The sequence below is a fragment of the Mytilus californianus genome, unplaced genomic scaffold, assembly GCF_021869535.1.
Source record: "Mytilus californianus isolate M0D057914Y unplaced genomic scaffold, xbMytCali1.0.p SCAF_5, whole genome shotgun sequence".
NCBI lineage: Eukaryota > Metazoa > Mollusca > Bivalvia > Mytilida > Mytilidae > Mytilus > Mytilus californianus.
In genome coordinates this window covers 101659643-101681118 of record NW_026262701.1, presented here as the reverse complement: position 1 = coordinate 101681118, position 21476 = coordinate 101659643, and the positions used below count along the sequence as shown (strand labels likewise).

General features: G+C 33.3%; 1 protein-coding gene across 1 annotated transcript in view; it reads left to right on the top strand.

The window, feature by feature from the left end:
- LOC127702839 (uncharacterized) overlaps positions 1–21476 on the top strand; it is a 91729-nt gene that overhangs the window by 57990 nt on the left and 12263 nt on the right. Inside the window, exons 11-24 of the mRNA XM_052207142.1 lie at positions 156–208; positions 1654–3413; positions 7565–7648; positions 8029–8254; positions 9058–9270; positions 10275–10469; positions 13182–13363; positions 14207–14417; positions 14942–15181; positions 16436–16624; positions 17173–17331; positions 17620–17820; positions 19923–20092; positions 20962–21121. Of these exons, the coding sequence (XP_052063102.1) occupies positions 156–208; positions 1654–3413; positions 7565–7648; positions 8029–8254; positions 9058–9270; positions 10275–10469; positions 13182–13363; positions 14207–14417; positions 14942–15181; positions 16436–16624; positions 17173–17331; positions 17620–17820; positions 19923–20092; positions 20962–21121 (4043 nt within the window). The remainder of the gene's footprint in view (positions 1–155; positions 209–1653; positions 3414–7564; positions 7649–8028; positions 8255–9057; positions 9271–10274; positions 10470–13181; positions 13364–14206; positions 14418–14941; positions 15182–16435; positions 16625–17172; positions 17332–17619; positions 17821–19922; positions 20093–20961; positions 21122–21476) is intronic.

Genomic DNA, 21476 nt, shown 5'->3' with positions numbered 1-21476 from the left:
ATTACATTTAAAAGCCCCCAAACTCTCCAGTTCTTGCATTAACCACTGAATAGACTGGGAAATGTTTTATTGTTTCAAGGTTATGTCTTCCAATTTAGAAAGTGGTAGATTCTTTATACAGTCAATATGCTGATTTCTGTTCAATTTGATTTCAGATAGTACTGATAGATTGGAATTGTGTAGTCAAGAAACCAATACTACAGAAAAGGTACTTTCATACAATTATATCAATTCTACTTAGTTAAAATCCTAACTATATATTAATGCCTAAAATAAAGAATTGTTTGTCTGTCCATCTTTGATAGTATAAAAAATCATGAAACATTTTGAAAAAGATCATAATGCATGATGCAGTTTTCTTGCAATTGAAAAAAATACATCTGTAAATGTAAACAAATATCCCAAAACACATGTTATAATGTGAACTTAACATGTTTTTAATTGTCAAGTAATATTTCTTATTATCCTGACACATCTTCAACAATACAATATGTGGAGCTCTAAATTACTCCAGGTCTAGGAGATTTTGAAATAAATTTAAAGGAATGTCTAAAATCTGCCATCACTAAATTCCATAAAGAACAATTAGGTAAAAAAGATAAACTAAAGACCATCACTTGCAAAGTTCTTGACTGGGGATAGCACATGATCTAAAGGCTGCGTTAACTATAGTTTCTTAAATCCACATCATTTAGACTATGTGGGATAGTTTTATCCTTGGCAACCATACCATGTCTCCACAAAGAAGTCCGGGGGCCATATAGTTTTACCCTTATCTGTCATTCTGCAACAAACAGTTGTACAGGCTTTTCTAAACAGCTTCACATTTTAAGTTGATTTTTAGTATGTGAGTCTACTTTGATGAGTTTTAGATCGAGTTCATGTTTGGTTCCACTCCATTGATTTTTGCTGAAATTACAGGGTTTGGACTGAAAAATTTATGAAAATAACAGTTATACAAAGTTTTATAAACGCCTTCAATTATTGAGCAGATTTTTAGTATGAGAGTCTTCAATGATGTGTTACAGATCGAGTTTACTTTTGGTTCCTCTCTGCTGATTTTTGCCGAAATTACAGGCTCTGGACTTTGAAAATATTTTAAAAAATAACAGTTATAGAGACTGTTTTTTCTAAACGACTTCACATATTGAGCTGATTTTTAGTACGTGAGTCTACTATGATGAGTTACAGATCTAGTTTACGTTTGGTTCTGCTCCGCTGATTTGTGCCGAAATAGGGGCTTTGGACTTTGAAAACATTTACACAGACTGTCATTCTCAAATTTCCACTCCTAAAAATGGCTTCAAGCTTTTTTGCATGCAGGGCCATTCGTGTTGTTCTGACACATCTAGTTTTATATTTTATTAGTTTTATTTTTAAAACAAAGCTGTTGATAAAATCTAACTTCAATTAGTTAGATGAAAGAAGTTTTCAACAAATGATTAGTTTTCACTGTAAACCTAAATCTCAACATGATTGAAAGAGATGCAGGTAATCCTTTTTGAGACAGCAACCTAACAGAAGATAAGTGAAGAACACATATTTAAAGTAACAATATTCATTGTGCAGTGAGCTAATAAAACACTCTTTGCTAGGTTCTATATTTTCCAGTCTTGAAAATCATGTTCTATCAATTAAATTGTTTTACTACAGGATGCCGTACAGGGCACACAGTCTAGCATCAGTGATATTGATAACATACATAGTGAGGATAGTACAGACGGGAATACACCACCGTGTCAACAAATGATACTGCCAGATGAGGAAATATCAGAAATCTCTTTTTCAAATACTGTTGTAACCGATTCAGTGACGGAAGATGAGAGCATCTGTTTGGAAAGACTACCAGGTCTAGTTCCATCAGATCAGACCACTGCAACTTCTAATGATGAAAATGAAGCCGACTTTGATGATGACCATACCTGCGGAGAAACGTCTCCAGCAAAGGAAATTGATCGCCATGATATACAATGTACATTTGAAGATATTGCAACAGATGATGATGACAATGAAGATATTGGTAACATTGTAAATTTTCTTGAAAATGAAACTGTATGTTATAGTGACCTTCATGAAGACCAGAGATCACTGAGTGGACAGTCTGACACAGGGGATGATTTTCCTACTGTTGATAGAGAATTCCTATCACCTACATTTGAAATGGTCAGGGAACCAGAGTCAGGTGAAAAGAATGGTTTCCTGCCAGAATCAGAAGAAAACAACATAGACTCTGATAATCTACACAATAATGGTGAATGTGAGTATTTTCCAAATGGCATGGAAACATCCACACCAAATGAACTTGAAACGGTGTCATTGAGGAGGCTGCAAAACTTGGAAAGAAAATTGCAAGAGAAGTCATTGAATCGACAACTTATGACAAGAATGCAGACAGATACTCCTGATATCTCAAGAAATGATGAAACTGTATTGTATCATGGGGAAGATAGTAATGATAATGACCAGACTAAAGTTACATCAGAATCTAGTGGGATCCAACACGAGAAACAATATGAGCAAGATGACGACCAGGCAGTAAACATAGAGGAAGGGTTAATGAAGAGTTACGAAACTAATAGATTTCATGAAAAGACTGCAGAGGAACATGTTCCGACACCCCTGCTGAATGATGATTTGAATAGGAACACTCAGTGTCCTCAGACTGATGATAATAGACTTATTGATCATGACAATGTTGTGATGTCTCAACCAATGTATTCAGGAGAAGCAAGTCACAATGACTGTGACTGGGCACAGCTGATGGTTGAGAAAGATGGTGAAAATGGTCCTGCAGTTTATATAGAAAATGTGGGGGCAAATTTTAGTGGTGATTTTGATCCATTTTCAGGTGAAGAGGACAATGATGTGGACAATGGAACACCTTTGTCTTTACAGTTTAGTAATAGTAGTTTGACCATGCCTGCAAATTATGATGAGGAAGTTGGGGATGATGAACCAGAGAGAATGGAACAAGCTACCAATTATAGTGCTGCAAATAAAGAAAATTTTCTTAAAGATACTGGACACCATAGGATGAGTCAAGACATCTCCATCAAGAGAGATCACTTTGGGAGTTGGAAAGGTAGTTCTATAGATTACCAAGAAGATGAAGGAAACTTTGATCAAGGCCAAAATAAGGGTTATAATGAACAAAATTTTGATATTTTATATGAAAGGAATTCAAACTCATTGTCTTCATACCCACAAAATATCAAAGAAGAAATAAAATCACCAGAAGAAATTATGCCTAAAAGAAAAGCCAAAGATTTACTGGAAAAACTGAGGGCCAAGAAGATAAGGTTATCACTACCAAAACCAACGGTGCCATTAGAAGTCAACCAAAATGATGGACAAGTAGCTGGTCCAAGTCAAGGTCGACCTCCAACACCTGCCATGTCTGGAGATTTAGAAAGGTATGATATGTACTGTGTATTAGCTATAAGTGGTATCAGTGCTATTTTTGTCTCAATTTGATAGATTGAATTTGATGATATTTAAACCATTATGATATAAATAGATATTTTGAGGAGTCAAAGTTTAAGCTTTTGAAACATTCTGTTGCAGAATATTGCAAAATGCAAAAGAAAGTTTCCCATACATTTATACTGTCCCAAGATATGGGCCAAAATAAAACCACAACCTTTTTAAAATGACTTGACTGACTGATTAGTCCTTTTTGCATGACACATTTGGTCTCTGGTGGAGAGTTGTCTCATTGGTAATCATACCACATCTTATTTTTACATAGTCATATTTCATTGAACTGCTGATTCTTGGCATTCAATTATTTGGGTCACCACAATATAGCCTTTTGCCGTGATCAGGGCTCATGCTACCATGCGACTGGGGCGACAAAGTCGCTTTCCTGGTCGTCACTTCGCTTTGGCCAACCGTCAAAAGCGAAATCTAGTCGCCCTGTTGTTTACGATACTCGCTTTCAGTCGCTTTCGTCATCGGCAGTATTCAATTTTTACCATGTCAATGAAGCAGCAATTTTGTCAGTAAAAAGTAAAGAAATTCAAAGACATAAACGATTTATTTTCTTTAGAAAAGAGGTTAAAGCATTGATTTTAAAGTTGGTTGCATGTTATTTCATAAAAACAATTTTTTATCACTTCCGGTACTTGTTAGAGAGCGTACATCAAATCATTCTAATTTTCGGCAAAATAAGTTTGTTACTTCATTTGAACGTGATGAAATTTGCCTGAAGTAAATTTGTTATCCATGTATTGCATTAAAAACGTCATATTCCTTTCCAAATAGCGTGTCAAACAGCGTTTATTTTTGTAAATTTTTCTTCGTCCGCCATTGAAATATTTGTACTAAAACTACTGATCGGAACCGGACCAGCTATGACCGAATTCCGGATTCTTACGATAATGACTACTGAAGAATGAATGGCACAGCTGACAGAGGAATATTGATCCCAAAAGGAAAAAATTACGCATTCCACGCGCATTAACATACTTTTGGTTAGATCTACTTGATTAATGTATATATTTCCATGTATATGAATTGTTTCGATTTATTAATTAAAATTGCTCAACTCTGGGACTACTATACTATGTCCAAGCTTAACTGTGTTGAATTTATATATCTTTTAAATGAGAATTTTAACCACTGAATTTCACAAACATAACAGAGTACATTTTAAATTGAAATAACAACTTTCTTTTCCTTTTTGATATAAAAAAAATCTTTTTTATTATTGCTAGATATTAAACTGGTTTTTTTCTGACAAGAGGACTAATATGATTGTGCAACTAGATATGATGAAATTAAACATTAAAACAGAATTTGAACTGTTACTTTTATTTTACTCCCAGGTACAAATTGAACTATATAAAAAAATAAGATACATGTACATATGGCCCTTTGTATTATAGTAAAACCAAACATTGTAGCGCCGCAAGCGAACGAACACTTCTCTCTCAAATCTCACCACTTCTCCCTCTCAGTTTCAAAAAGAGAAGTCACTTCTCCCTCTGATTCTGAAGTAGTGTGAGCCCTGCGTGATGCGACTTAAATAAAAGATCAATCAAGCAATGATGCGACTTAAATAAAAGATCAATCAAGCAGTCACTAAATATTGGGGGAGAGGAGGTAAATTGCACAACCGTCATATCGTTTTAAAATGGGTGTGGCCTAACAGGTGCTTTGATAGTTGTATGATAGAAATGAACAATGTTTAAATTTGCTAAAATATACATGGGAAAAAAACAACAATTTTCTTGTGTTTAGTTCAAATTTCATTATTTTTCCTATTCCGTAATGGTAATAATTTTTGCTCGTCCTGAACATACACAAAATTTTTGCCACTGGACGTTAAGCAACCAACAATGAATCAATAATAATTTTTGGAGATAAAGGTTAACCATCAGTTTAAGTTTTCTTAATTCATGTGAGCAGAAATGTTTAAACCACCAAATCAAACAAAAATTTAACTTTTGCTTAATCCAGGAAAATAAATGATTCCAAAGTATTGTAAATCTGTGACCATTCTAAAAATATTTAAGAACAAAAATAAGTATACCTTTTAGAGTATTCTAAAATGATATTCTTCTTTTGCTTTGAAAAGAAAGCCATAATCTAATTGCAATAGAACATGGGCTGCACGTGTTTGACATCACAATTGAAATTGCAACGTCAGTTGTATTTTGAACCAACGCAGGAGAATAAAATGGACATTTGTGTTGGTGTTGCTTGCTAGGAAATTTAATAAAATCATTCTAAAAGTAAGCTTACATGTATTTGTTCATTTTTTAGCTCACCTGGCCCTTCGGCCAATTGAGCTTTTCTCATCACTTGGCGTCTGTCGTCGTCGTCGTTAACTTTTTACATTTTGAACTTCTTCTAGAGAACCACTGAATGGAATTAAACCAAACATGGCATGAATGTTCCTTATGAGGTGCTGACCAAGTGTTGTTACTTTGAAGCCGATCCATCATCCAAGATGGCCGCCAGTGGGGGACTTAGTTTAACATAGGACCCTATGGGAAATACATACAAATGTCTTCTTTTATAGAACCACTTAATGGAATGAAACCAAACATGGCATGAATGTTCCTTATGAGGTGCTGACCAAGTGTTGTTACTTTGAAGCTGATCCATCATCCAAGATGGCCGCCAGCGGGGGACTTAGTTTAACATAGGACTCTATGGAAAATACATACAAATGTCTTCTTTTAGAGAACCACTGAATGGAATAAAACCAAACTTGGCATGAATGTTCCTTATGAGGTGCTGACTAAGTGTTGTTACTTTGGAGTTGATCCATCATCCAAGATGGCCGCCAGCGGTGGACTTAGTTTAACATAGGACCCTATGGGAAATACATACAAATGTCTTCTTTTAGAGAACCACTGAATGGAATGAAACCAAACATGGCATGAATGTTCCTTATGAGGTGCTGACCAAGTGTTGTTACTTTGAAGCCGATCCATCATCCAAGATGGCCGCCAGCGGGGAACTTAGTTTAACATAGGACCCTATGGGAAATACATACAAATGTCTTTATTTAGAGAACCACTAAATGGAATGAAACCAAACATGGCATGAATGTTCTTTATGAGGTGCTGACTAAGTGTTGTTACTTTGAAGTTGATCCATCATCCAAGATGGCCGCCAGCGGGGGACTTAGTTTAACATAGGACCCTATGGGAAATACATACAAATGTCTTCTTTTAAAGAACCACTTAATGGAATGAAACCAAACATGGCTTGAATGTTCCTTTTGAGGTGCTGACCAAGTGTTGTTACTTTGAAGCCGATCCATCATCCAAGATGGCCGCCAGTGGTGGACTTAGTTTAACATAGGACCCTATTGGAAATACATACGAATGTCTTCTTTTAGAGAACCACTGAATGGATTGAAACCAAACATGGCATGAATGTTCCTTATGAGGTGCTGACTAAGTGTTGTTACTTTGAAGCTGATCCTTCATCCACGATGGCCGCCAGCGGGGGGGGGGACTTTCTTTAACATAAGACCCTATTGGAAATACATACAAATGCTGCTTCTAGAGGTGCACTGAATGGAATGAAACCAAACATGGCATAAATGTTTCTTATGAGGTGCTGATGAAGTGTAGCTAATTTGGCCTCACTCATTATTAGGGTATCTGTTATGATTTTAATCTATTTTAACATGATTTCCAAAACCAAAGTAGAATCAGGTGAGCGACACAGCCTCTAGTTATTGGAAACGGTTGATTTTCAATGTCGTTTTGGCTTCATAAAATTCAAAATGAATGCCTTTCGAACGAGTATTATAGGCCTGCTTCGATGTACAAAAGTTCTAAATTTTCCTATTAGATTCGAAATAATTCTCATCATGCCATGCTCTATGCTCATTTTAACATGTGTAGGCATTATATTTGTCAATATTTTACACCTCGGTAAAGCTCGGTATTAAGATATTGACAAATAATATGCCTACCCATTTTAGAATGAGCATAAGAACATGGCATGAAAGAATTATTTCTTAATTTTATCGATAAATGATTTTTTCAAAGACTAACATCATTTATATGCTATTTAATGCTGTCAATATATTTTAATACAGGTGCAGGGATGTAGTATTGAAATTAAGGAAGTCTTTGACAAAGGAGAAGAAAATGAAAAACCAACAAAGAGTTGAAGCATGGAAGTAAGTGCATAAAGTTCACCATGAAAGTACTTGTGATTTTATGGTACATTTAGAAGCTTCTTCATGATCAAGATATAGCATCTGAAGAAACCTTAATTTAAGATAAAAAGTGGAAAAATGGATTTAGTTTTGGACAGTGAATATTGCACTTTTACACTAACAGCAGCAATCACAGGGGAGACCCACCTTTAGGAACGATTTATTTGAATAGTCTGAAACCAAGTGATTTTTTATCTGCAAAATTGTAAGCAGTGGATGCTGTATAACCATAAATTTGCAAAGGCAAGACTGAGATGTGCTATTTCCAGCAGAGATATTTCATGGTGTCTGCCATGTAGTGCTAATTAAATATTGTAATTTCAAATGCTTAATTATTGTAGGCAAGAATTGAAAGAGCTTGAGAGTAAACTGTGTTCGCCCAAGGTAACAGTGGCTGTTGTAGGAACAACAGGTGCAGGGAAGTCCAGTCTAATGAATGCCATTATAGACCACTACAATGTATTACCTACATCAGGGACACAGGCCTGTACAGCTGTTGTTGTCAAGATAGAAAGCAACAATACAAGTGATCTGTTTGAAGCTGATATTGAATTTCTCTCCAGAGAGGTAAAAAATTACCCTTCAAAAATTAGATTTCTTATAACTTGTAAGCAAAACAAATGCTTTTATTAATCTAGCAGCAAATGCAACCATTTAAAAAGAGGTTTACTTTCTTCTTTTGCATCAACACTCTTTTTACAAGTTGTCTCCAAATTCTTTGAATACTTTTGAACACTTTGAATACATATCTTATTATATAAGTAGATACAAAAATGATAAAATATCACAATATTTTCTTGCTTTGATAGTTGATATTGAAAAAAAAATCAGATAGAAATTATAAGTTTCACCAAAAACATGCACCACGTTGTAGGATTTGTCCAACCAGTTAATAATAAGAGTGGGATAACCTAGGTCACATTATTAAACAACTGAAATTAAATTATTTGAAAAGTAGACTTGTTAACAATACAAAAAAAATTAAACTTACATTAAGTTGCATATTTCCTGTAGAAGGTCATGGTTTTCTGTGAGTACTCTGGCTTCCATCACCTACAAATACTGGCCGGCGTGATAAAGCCAAGGTGGCTGACTGTGGCATTAAACCCTAACAATCTGGCTTTCATCACCTACAAATACTAGCGGTCATGATAAAGTCAAGGTGGCTGATTGTGGCATTAAACCCCAACAAACATCAATTAGCTTAATAATTTATATTTTGTGTTTTGCTTTTTATTCATGACTGGATATAATTAGGTAGACTTAACAGATGTAAGAAACTTTAAGATGTGAAGTCACTTGCTGTTAATTACTTAATAAATGGACTATGATACTCTAACACTTTTGAAAATATTAGTATTCAATTTCAGGAATGGGAGAATGAACTTCAACTATTGAAAAAGGACCTAACAGATAAAAATGGAAAAATTAAGAAAGTTAAACCTGACCCAGAAACAGAGGCAGGAGTAGCTTTTCTGAAGATGAGAGCTGTGTATGGAAAATTTGAAACTTTTGAACAGTTGTCCAGACCCACTCCTGTGACGAGATGTTTGGGAAAGACTGAAACTATCAAGTCCAGTAGTGTAAATTATACTATTAATTATATTGTAACCCACTCTCGTCCTGGGGGCTATATTTCATTCATCTATCTTCCAACAGTTTGTTCAACAAATATTTCTTTCACACTTTCTCGCGTACTATTGAGCAGAATGACTATATTCGGTAAGCTGTTTGACAGTGATGTATTGCAAAGTATAAGTACTTTAAAGGTCCAAATACTTTTCTGGTCTGTCTGACACCTACTTCCTTTTAGTCGATACTTTGAATTTTTCTATATGTTGAATAAACTTACTGTAGATTCATTTATAGTTCATGGATATCAATTTCAAAGTATTGAGGAAAAATGGTATTTTTATGAATATTTGATTTAACCTTGGTTTTACCAATGCCTGTATACAAGTGTGTAGACAGTATGTACTTTGTTGATCATTGTAAATTGTGTTTTACCTTTACCCATGAAATCCATGAAAATTGGTATCCACCGAATAATGATGAATCCACAGTATTCTTTTTGTCACAAATTTCTCCATTTACTGAACGGAAAGACTTCATATTTGGTTAGCAGCTAGGTAGTGATGACTTCTTGTTTTATAAAACAAATATGGCTGGGGCTTATTGATTTACCCTTGTTGATCTGAATGTTAGCCTAGGTTGGGTGTAGTGTAATTTTGTTACTTTATAACCCATAATTTAATATATGGGTAATTTTTCACAATGACAGTCCTTATGTGCTGTACAAATTTTATCAAAGACATTTTATTTGCCCTAACATTCATTTCATGTTTGATTGACATTGATGAATTTTTGTATTAGCTTTGTTTCTCAGAACCCATGGTAATGTAAAAATGAAATTGTAATAGTAAAGCTTAATACATTTTTTAACAACAATATATGTAATATAAGCACAAGATGAGCAGCAATTTTATTGATAAAAATCGTCACAGTAGTCATGCATGTATTTAAAAACCAAAGTGTTATAATACCCATATTTGTTAAAGACTAATTTATTTACCATTTTCCTTTTCAGTCATCGACATTCAGAAATAAGATTGACAAATATATAGAAAATACATCATCGAAGACAGGTGGACAGTATTGGCCAATTATTAAATCTGTAACAATACGTATACCACATTGTTCAGTTTGTAGTAATGGTTGTACATTGGTAGACTTGCCAGGTGTGAGGGATTCAAATGCTGCCCGAGATAGGATAGCTAAAGATGTAAGTCATAACTACAGTCAAACCTGCTATAAAGGTCACCTCTATTTAGAAAAAAGCTGTCTTATCAGGTTACCCTCTTCTAATCCCACTACTATAGTACTACTACTACTAGTACCTTTTCATTTTTATACCCCCGCTTTAAAAAAGTGGGGGTATACTGTTTTACCTCTGTTGATCCGTCCGTCGATCCGTCCGTCCCATGAATATTTTCTTTCTCAAGAACTACATCATAAGGATTTCTGAAATTTGGTTTCAGGGTTTATATAAGTCAGCTATACTGTGTGATGCGTTTTCAGATTCATCACTCAACAACAAATGCATATTTGGGCTGGGGGTATCATCAGTGAGCAGTAGCTCACAGTTTCACTTGTTAACCTTGATTCAAAGGTTACCTTTCTTATACAGTCAGTTGTCTTGGATCTCCCAAGACGACCGTTATATACATTTGACTGCTGTTGATTCAAACTACCATTATTCAATTTTTTGCGATTTTTTTTATTTTTGCAAAGAGATGGGTGTTGCAAAATTAATTACATTTAAAATCAATTTTATGCAGTGTTTTTCAAATCACAATAATTTATCTCTCATTTGTGTCCATTGTTCAACATTCTCGATAATAAATGCATATGCATGTCATTTGGTCTCTGGTGGAGAGTTGTCTCATTGACAATCATACCACATCTTCTTATTTTAATATTTATATGCAATAATTTCTGAATTTACAGTATTAAGACAGGATGTTATTAGGTAGACTTAACAGGTCTAAGGGACAATGGTATGAACTACAGTAAAACTCCATTATAGGGAAACTTTCCAATAAACCCTGACAAAATCTATCAAAAATTCATGGCAAAATGTCTGGATATAATGAATTCCCTTGCAGCAAAGTTTCTGATATTACCAATCATTTCTTAATCCCCAATATCAGTATGCACATGTAATGACAGGCGGTTATTGCGAAATTTAAATGACCTGCAGGTAAGATGTTTGATTAACAATCTTGACAAGCCCTAATCCCCATAAAATCTTTTTAGAGGAGAAAAGTTGTTTTTAACCGGATTTTTGTGTAAAAAATGTCGGTTATTGATTTGGGGATGTACGGCGGGCGGGCGGGCGGCAACCAAATGTTGTCCGTGCATTTACTCATGAACCATTCAACCAAACCTTTTAAAATTTTAATATGTTGTTACTGACAACAAAATGGAGGTCAAGTTTAATAATGACGATTTTGACTTTTACCGTTCAGGAGTTACGGTTCTTGAAAGCTTAAAAAATGTCGTGTCCGTGCATTTACTCATGAACCGTTCAACCAAACCTTTTTAAATTTTAATATGTTGTTACTGACAACAAAATGGAGGTCAAGTTCAATAATGACGATTTTGACTTTTACCGTTCAGGAGTTACGGTTCTTGAAAGTTTAAAAAATGTTGTGTCCGTGCATTTACTCATGAACTGTTCAACCAAACCTTTTTAAATTTTAATATGTTGTTACTGACAACAAAATGGAGGTCAATTTCAATAATGACGATTTTGACTTTTACCGTTCAGGAGTTACGGTTCTTGAAAGTTTAAAAAATGTCGTGTCCGTGCATTTACTCATGAACTGTTCAACCAAACCTTTTTAAATTTTAATATGTTGTTACTGACAACAAAATGGAGGTCAAGTTCAATAATCACGATTTTGACTTGTTCTGCTTTTCTTTGGTAAATTGTTAGAAGAATTTTGTGACAAGTTTGTTTGTTATTTGTAAAAACTAATTTTCTGAATGCTGTATATTTCTTTTTTGATGAAATGAACTCCTTTAAAAAGGAAGCTTATATTGTCCATCAATAAACATATATTTAGATTTCTGATTTTGGGCCCACTTTTCAAATCGGTCCAAATAGGGGTCCATACTTGCTCATCTTTTCAGGATTCGACCTCTGCAGGAAAATCCGGTTTGCTGTCACTCGACAGCCTCTTGTTATTGCAATAAAGTGATATAAACTTGTTATTTTAACTATTTTATTAGAACGGGTGCCGGTTCATGTAATTCACAAAATAGAAAAAAGAAAGCTTCATCTATAGAAACAAAGACAACGATTTTCCCTTGATAAACCTCATCAACATTCAAGGCAGACTCTAGATCAAATTGGGGTCACAAGTTAATGTTGACAGTGAAGTTATCACGACCGAATCCAAGTCAGATGATTCAATTGTCAAAAATAATTTAAACAAGGATTCTTGACGACGACAATTATGAAATAGATGTCGAACCAACTGAGGAAATACCAACAAAAAGTGATGGACTACTAGGATTAGAGACAGTTCAACGAGATTTTGAAACACATAACGACATTGGTGAAAACGTATTTTTGGCACTCATAGAAATTAAATAGAAATCGTTGAAGTTGGAATTAATTTTCTTTATGAAATCATTCTTGAAATTTGCTTTGCTGTAGTAGTACTTGAATGGTTTGAAATTAGCACTTGTTTTAAAGTTGCTTACTGATATATTAGTGCAAATTGACCTGACTTAGAGTCATAATGTACAAAAATTTGTGAATTAAACTGAAGAAAACTTTTGAGTATATTTTTGTGTGATTTTACAAGAATTGTGATGAATTAGTTCTTTTTATCAAATAGTTTCTTACTACAAGTTTTAATAGCTATTTTAGAACATAGAATTTACCTTTATTCATTTTTAAAAGATCCAAATTTTATATTTGTAGTACTTGAAAAACTGTTCTGTTATTCTGGTGGTGGCAGAGGTCCATAGAGCTTCAACAAGTAAAACTGCCAAAGAATTACTAGGGGATAACTTTCGTCGCCAGCTACTGATGGATGGACAGTATGGAAATGTAGCATTTGTTTGTACCAAAAATGATGTACTGCAGCCTTCAGAACTTATAAGGTGAAAATAATACCCAAAACATTTATATGTTAGACAGTATTCTTGCTAGTGCTAGATCAATCAGGGGTGGATCCAGCCTCCCACCCCCTTATATATTGTAAGTGCATCTTGATGATTTTTGACTGCTTGTCAGGTGTTTAAACTAAAATTGCTCTGATACAGTAGAATTCTGCCATACCAAGATGTTTCACATTAATCAATATTGATAGACATTTCAGAATCAATACATTCTGGATAATAAATTCAAAGCGTACACCAGAACATGGCAATGGGCTAACCATGTCCTAAACAATGGAAATTCAACCAATGACCTGACATTGTTTTCATTTTGGTGTACAACAATGAAAATACCCATAATCCTTTAGATTGTGAAATGGCAAATTGTTTGAATAGTCTTTTATTGATTTGACATTGAAATCATCAGTTGCATGATATTTGGTATACACATGATTATTGCGGTAAAAAGATATTAAAAATGACAGTGTTCTATCTATTTATATTGTTTAGACCAAAATGTCATTTATATCAACAAGGAATAGTTAGCGAAAGTTTTGGTTGTCAGTGGGGTTGTGCAGGTAAAAAATTGAGGTGTATTGTAATAATGGTAACTAGTTAGGGCTAATGGAGAATGATCTAAAGGAGTGGTGGATTAAATGACAAATAAGATAGAAATTTAAGAATACAATGCCCCCCTCCCCAAACAAAACAACACAACCACAAAACATAACATAACATACAACACAAAACCAAAACAAGAGACAATAGAGGAGATTTCAAAAATACTTCATTAAACCTTTAAATGAATCATTACTATTCATGTATCTTATATTTCTTATACTATAGAGAGTTGGAATTAGATGATAAGACTGACTGTATTGATAAAAATTTGACTTTGATGATGATTAAGATGGATGAGTTAAAACAGACGGAGAGAACTTTAAAGGAAGAGATACAATGTTTATTGGTAGACATTAGTACTCTGACCAATGCTGTTGATGAACTGCAGAAAGATATCACTGAAATTACTGAACTTGTTTCACTTGTAGATACACAGGTAAGCAAAATATCGTGATCCTGTGTATAAGAATAACTATGAATTTATTGTCATAAGTTATAGGATTGGGAAGAATAAGTATTGTTACCCTGTCATTTTTGAAAAACCATGCATGTTTTTTTTCAAACAGAATAGTGGCAGCTCTGACTGGTTCTAACCTTAAGGAATGGAAAATTGCATTTTACATAAAACAGTGTTTTCCGTTTTTTTTTTTTTAATTGAATGGGAAAGTACATTGACAACTTTTAATTAGATAACATTTCCAAGTTATAAGTAGCTGTTTTCCTGTAAACAGTGAAAAATGTAGCAAAATAATTATTGATGGCAAAACAAAATATCAGTGTAAATAAAAATTAAAAAAATACATCTGTGTAGTTATAACAATCAGCAGAAGTATGACTATAATGATAATGTTTGAAAATAAATATCTGATATGTAAGTAGTAATTATGATTACAATGTAAGATAAATGCATGTAGTAAACTGATTTTTTGTGGCAAGTAAATATGAGTGAATCTTTTATAGGAAGAAAATGAGCAGTTAGAAGAATTGAGGTCAGATTTACAGAGAAAAAGTGTAAAGTTATCATTGAAACAGCAGGCTGTGGAAGCAAAGGGGATAAAAGTGGAAAACATCAAGTCACAAAAGAACCAACTAGAAATTGAAATGAATCACAAACGGAAAACAATAAATATGATCTGTGCTAAAGCTAGAACCAACTTTGCCAGGAATGCCATTAAGAAGGATTATAAAGCTGGAGTCAGGGTATGTATCAATTGTTAAATTGTTTTGGAATTAGTTAGATTTCAGTATTTATTTTCCTTTTGACTCCACTTTTGTCACTACTACATGTTAACAAATACTTGATTTTTGACTGGCCTGCGACGAAAGTCCCTTTAAGCGAGACACAAGGATTGCTTTTCAAGTGTTGGCTCCAGGGTATGTATCAATTGTTAAATTGTTTTGGAATTAGTTAGATTTCAGTATTTATTTTCCTTTTGACTCCACTTTTGTCACTACTACATGTTAACAAATACTTGATTTTTGACTGGCCTGCGACGAAAGTCCCTTTAAGCGAGACATAAGGATTGCTTTTCAAGTGTTGGCTCCGGCTCCGGTGTCAACAATTGTTAAGTTTTTTGCTTAAGTTAGTTTGATAGGATCTACTTGTGATAGATCAATGATATATTTTATGAAGTTGCATTACTTTGAGTACACATCAGTTTGACGACTATTTTGAGGCCCTGTCCCATAGGACATGGTCCAGTGACTTTGAATTAATTAGCAATGTTGCTGTCCATCAGATTTTCATTTTTCTGAATTTTATGCCGATAGGTGAGACATATCTCTGTGTCAACAGTTCATTTTCTATTTATATAACACAAACAAATAATCAATAAAAGACTAGAAATATGTATATTGTTTATAATTTATACCTTGAAACTATTTAGTTTGAAGGACCTTTTCAAGTTTACTGTCGAAATAACTAAAATTTTACCTTAGGATTATGTCCTTAAAAAAACAATGACCTTGTCCGTCCACAACTTATGTAACATGTTACTCAGCTTCTGTATTCAGGAATGATTCTGATACTTTGTAATGTTGAGTTGTACCATGTAAGTGAATCTCAGATCTTCCTGGCAGTCACTTCATGTTTGAAAACAATTTGAATTTCTATTAGACCCAATGCACATTAAATTTTGTCATTACAAATTACTAAACTTCTGTAGTATGAAATGTTTTAGTATTTGGTCAGGAGCTTCAGAATGTCAAGTTGTACCATTTGAGGGAATTTCAGATCTGCTGAACAGACCCTTTCTGTTTGAAAATAATTATAATAAAAAGATCCCATTAGGTCCTTTTATTGGTATCATTCTTCAACAAATAAATGCCATTGGATATAGTACTTTAGGCAAAAATGAGAGAGATTTTGGTAGAGAGAAAATGTAGTAATTGAAAATTATAACTTCTTTCTTTACTTTAAAGATGTAAAATTGTAATTTTTGTTGGTAAATGCAGGAAATGAAGAGAAAAGCAAAGATGACTCAAGAAGAAATAGATGAAGACGAGGAAGATGACTATGTCAGTGATGAAGATGACAATGATAAAGACTTAACAAGGTCATGTGACAATCTTCAGGTCTTCTGTGTTAGTTCATCTGAATACCAAAAATTGAATAACAGACTAACAGATGATGGACCACCTATGGTATGTATTATTTAAAAGTATAATAATTTTCAGATATGGATACCAGCATTTTTGAACTTCTTCATTCAAATAAACAAAAATGATACAAAAGTTGATATAATTTTATTTTACTTCAGTGCATTATCATGAAATGGGGAAGTTTGTAATATGATCACTTCCAATTAAGTTAGAATTCTGTCTACATAGATAAAAGAATGTATGTGCAGTTATTTTAAAATATAACATTTTAAATTGAAAATAGCAATGACCTTTTGATGATAACGGGTTTTAAATGAAAATTGGGTCATACAAATTGTGCAGAGAATGCAGAAAAAGGATTCAGACTGCATTGTCTGACATTGGATCTGATATTTTGATGTTTATACCATTATTGGTTTGAATTTGATGGATCCTAAAATGTATGTTATAATAAGTATTCAAGTATTTTATGGTTCCTAGTCACTGTCTCACTAGAGATGGATATGCTCGTAGCACTGTCTGCTGATAAGGGGCATATATGTCCAAAGTGAGTTCAAAAGGGTCAATACAACCAATAAATATTATTTCAGGTATTTGATGATGAGGAGGATACAGAGATTCCAGCAGTAAGACAGTTCATTAGACAGATTACTAATCAGAAGAGAGAAGAAGCCACGAAAAGACTCGTACAGAATCTTGCAGTTTTTATCTATGACATACAGAACTACTTAACAGAAAATGGTCTTACAGTATGTGTTCCTTTTGCCCCTTATTAAGCTGTGTATATTTCTAAACTAGTTTGCTATGACAGTGTCTGTAGTGATATTTTAGATTTGAGTGTATGTAATCTATGTATAATGGGTCAATTGTTACCACAAATGTCTTAAAATGACTTACCTTCAACTTTTAGTGTAGAAAAAACATTTCATATACCCCTTCCCATTAAAGTTTTTGATAAGCATTTGAATTTTTTCTATTCTGGTAATTTTTCCTTCAGGACTTGATATAGCTATAATTTAATTTGATGTGTTTTTAAGAACAAAAATGACAGATTCACAGTACAATCAGCAGTAGCAGATTTTTCCTCACGGCTACAGGAAGAGTTATCTCCAGTACTTGACAGTTTACAACAGGATGTTGGCCATGAACTAGACAGTAGTATAGCAGCACAATTAAACAGAGGTGTAGAGGTTGCTGTCAACAGTGCTGTAGATACCTGCAAAGGTTGGAGCTCATCTGTAAGTGTACTGTCATATATAGACAGAAAATACATTTCCTTAATGGTGATTCCTTTATTCAAATTTATAACTTTAAATACATGTTCTTTTAAATTTGGCAGCTTTGGTTGGTTATACAGTCGACTCCACTTAATTGCATACCGCTTAATAGCATAATTCGGTTAATTGCATAATTTTCTCCTGCACAAAACCATTTCCCATTCATCTAATGTTAAATTGTCCGGTTATATGCATAGCTCTACAAGTGGCCTTTCAGTTTATTGCATAGAAAATTATCGCCATCTAGATATGCTTGGTTAAATCTGTCGAAATTTTTGACCGGAAACGACAATGGTGAGTATATTTTTCTTGAATGCATCATTATTTTCATTATTATTTCATATTTACTTCTGTGTGTTATTCAAATAAAGTTTTAAAACAGTTTCTTTAGTGTTTATATGATTGAATTTGATTTAAAAATAAACCTCGATATCTACACAGGTAAAGTTTCCCATGTTCTATTTTAAGCCTCGAGGTCATAAAAATGTCAAACAGGTAATTGTTGTAAAAACACTGACCATTCTATCTAAAAAGGTGTAAATAATTGATTGGATTTCAAACATTGTCCATAGATTACATTTGGGGTGAAATTAAAAAACAATAACGCCTGCTAATTATCGATCATTATCCAATGTGAACTCTCGTAATTGGGCTTGGGGTGATCTGCATTTATGTTAGATATTACAGGGCATTTATATATGGTTAAAGAATTTTATACATCAATCATTTAATTTTGATATATTTTGAAAAGAGCATTTACTTCTAATTATTATATTTTCTCACTTTCAATACTCGTGTCCACCCAATAACCCGTACAGGGCCCCATTACTTCTTTGCATATACGAAACTAAGGAAGTTAAATAAACAGTGTTACTTCACTCTGCAAGCTGTAAATATTGTATATCAAAGGCAGTTTAGTACACATCTATTGTTAAAATGATTATAAACCGTGTAATTTTGTTAAACAGTTTATTTTAATCAAAGCGTAACAATGTACATTGTACATACAGGTCATAGAAACAAATCTATTTTTAGAACGAATTTATTTTCGTATCCCAGGTAAACTGGTAAAGGAAACGTCGGTACGCAAATAAACTAAAACATAATGTGTTTATAATCTTTATTGAAATAATACAAAATAAAATAACATGTATGACACAAGACATATAACTTTTATTAGAATAAATCAACATTCAATATGTTGTAATTGGATTATAGACGTTCATCTTTCTTCAGGGATTTCCTTTACTGATCTGTTCTATCGATGTTATTTGACTCCGTAATTTGGCATTTCGGATATAAGCATACTCCGCTTTATTGCATAATTTTGTCTGACAAATAGGCTATGCAAATAACCGGAATGTACTGTATTACTATAATTACAATTTAATTCTGAGCATTGCTTCAAATAATTAAAAAATTTCCCACAGGAACATCATATTTACCTGAAATGACAGGCACTTTTTTTTTCTTTTTTTTTAAACTACAACTACTTGAAAACCAACAAGAGTTCAATATAACACATTCAAGGAACATTTCTGATTTAATTGTTTAATCAAATTTACTTGTGGTTATTTATATCAAAACAAAGACTTCAATGATATCTATATGCATTTAATGGTAATAAGACTAGCCTTTTATTTTTATACACAATGCTTATTACCACAAAACACAGATCAAGTTCAAATTTGGGTGGCATTCCTTTTACTGTTCTCGAGTGATGCCCCTTTATAACGTTATCATCTGTGTCCATCTCTAATTTTCTTTATATTAATGCCCCGCTGTATACAATTGGGGCATTAAGTGTTTCCCATTGATCGTCCGTCCGTCCTTCCGTCCAATTTTGGTTTCAACACTCCAACTTAAGTTTTCTTTATTCAAATTTTATGAATCTCACACACAATGCTAAGAACCAAAACATACAGACATAGTTTAAATTTGAGCAGTGAGTCACTTACTGTTCTATAGTTATGCTTCTTTTTAACTTGGAAAATTGTAAAGTTTGAGCAGGGGCATTTGTGGCCTCGGACACATTCTTCTTTTATTTTGAATAATTATTTCAGGTAAAAAAAGATGAGAAACACAAAGGAGGATTATGTTTCTCAACATACAATGCAACAGTCCGTAGATATGGTAATTTTAAGTCACCTACATCAGGTTTGATTGACTTCAATGAAGATTTGGCAGAACCACTCACTACCAGCATTAGTATAGTATGGACCAAATTCTTTAGGTAAGGACCATATCAGATAGATGAATTCATTATTTGTATTAAGGGCAAATACTACTATCCTTTTTTTATAGGAACAAGATATTGGTATTTTAAATTGCTATAAAGAAGGAAAGTCATAAAAATAGATTACAGGGGGTTGCAGATTTTTTTACTTCTGTACATTATACATATCAATCTGGTTATTTTATTGATTTATAAAAGAAACAAGAGAATGCACCTTGACACTTTGTAAATAAATGGTGTAGGGGAGACATATCGGTAGGCTGAACAAATCTTTTCAGGTTGAAAATATAACTTTTTGAAAGATTCACTGCAAAAAATTAGACACTTGAAAAGATGTTCTGGACGTAATAGCAGCAATTAATTAGTAGATATAACAGATAAGATCAGATTTAAATAAGACATAATGGTGGATTTGCATGATCTATATAAGAAATGTAAGCAGGTATATTAAATGTATATAAAGAAGTAATTGATAGAAAAGTCAGGTTAAGAGAAGAAAAGTCAACTTATGATGAAAGTTCCATATATATTCATGGCTGTTCCATTAAAACACACATGGCACCCAGGGAAGGCACTCTGGAAATGGGATAACCATCTATATTATCAATTTTTATGGAACAGCCCTCATTGTTAATTATCTATAAGAGATACAAATTTTCCTATTGCTTTCTATAATTTCTTCAGTTTCTGTTGTATATGACATCCGTAAATAAAATGACATCCGTAAATAAAATGACATTCAATGTTCACAGTTATGATATTTAATTTTGCTCTGCCAGAGAGAATTTATCTGTGCACACACACACATGTACATGAATAGCTAGATTTCAGCTCATATTGAAAATATTAAAGTTATCCAATTTTAGTGTTGATTTGTGGGACCTCCTTGAGAGACACAAGCTGAGAATCCTGAATACATTACGGTCCTTCACTGGCAGACTTTGTGATGAACTGCTGTCTTTAAATGTATCAAGAAATCAGCTGGATACAGCACAAAGACAATTTCATTTGATTTCTGAAACAAAGGTAATGTATAAGAATACTATTGTTTTCATTCCAGTAACATAAACATATATTTTTATAAGAGTAGTACTATCTGTTTTCTTTTAAGCATAACTAAGAACTGTACTATCAACCATATCAAAAGCTGAACGTACTATAAATAGTACCAGTATAGTGATGGAGTATATATATATAGATATATATGTCAGTGTGCACAATTCATTTCAGTATGGCAGAAATAGTTATTCCTATTGTAAACTAGGGTGTGTATGATGGTTTAATGCCCCCTCCCCCTTTGAATTTTTTTGCTTAGTTTAAATGTTAAAGATTCCGATAAGGTCAGTTTGAGGGGATCAGTAATGGTAAGTCAATGATATTT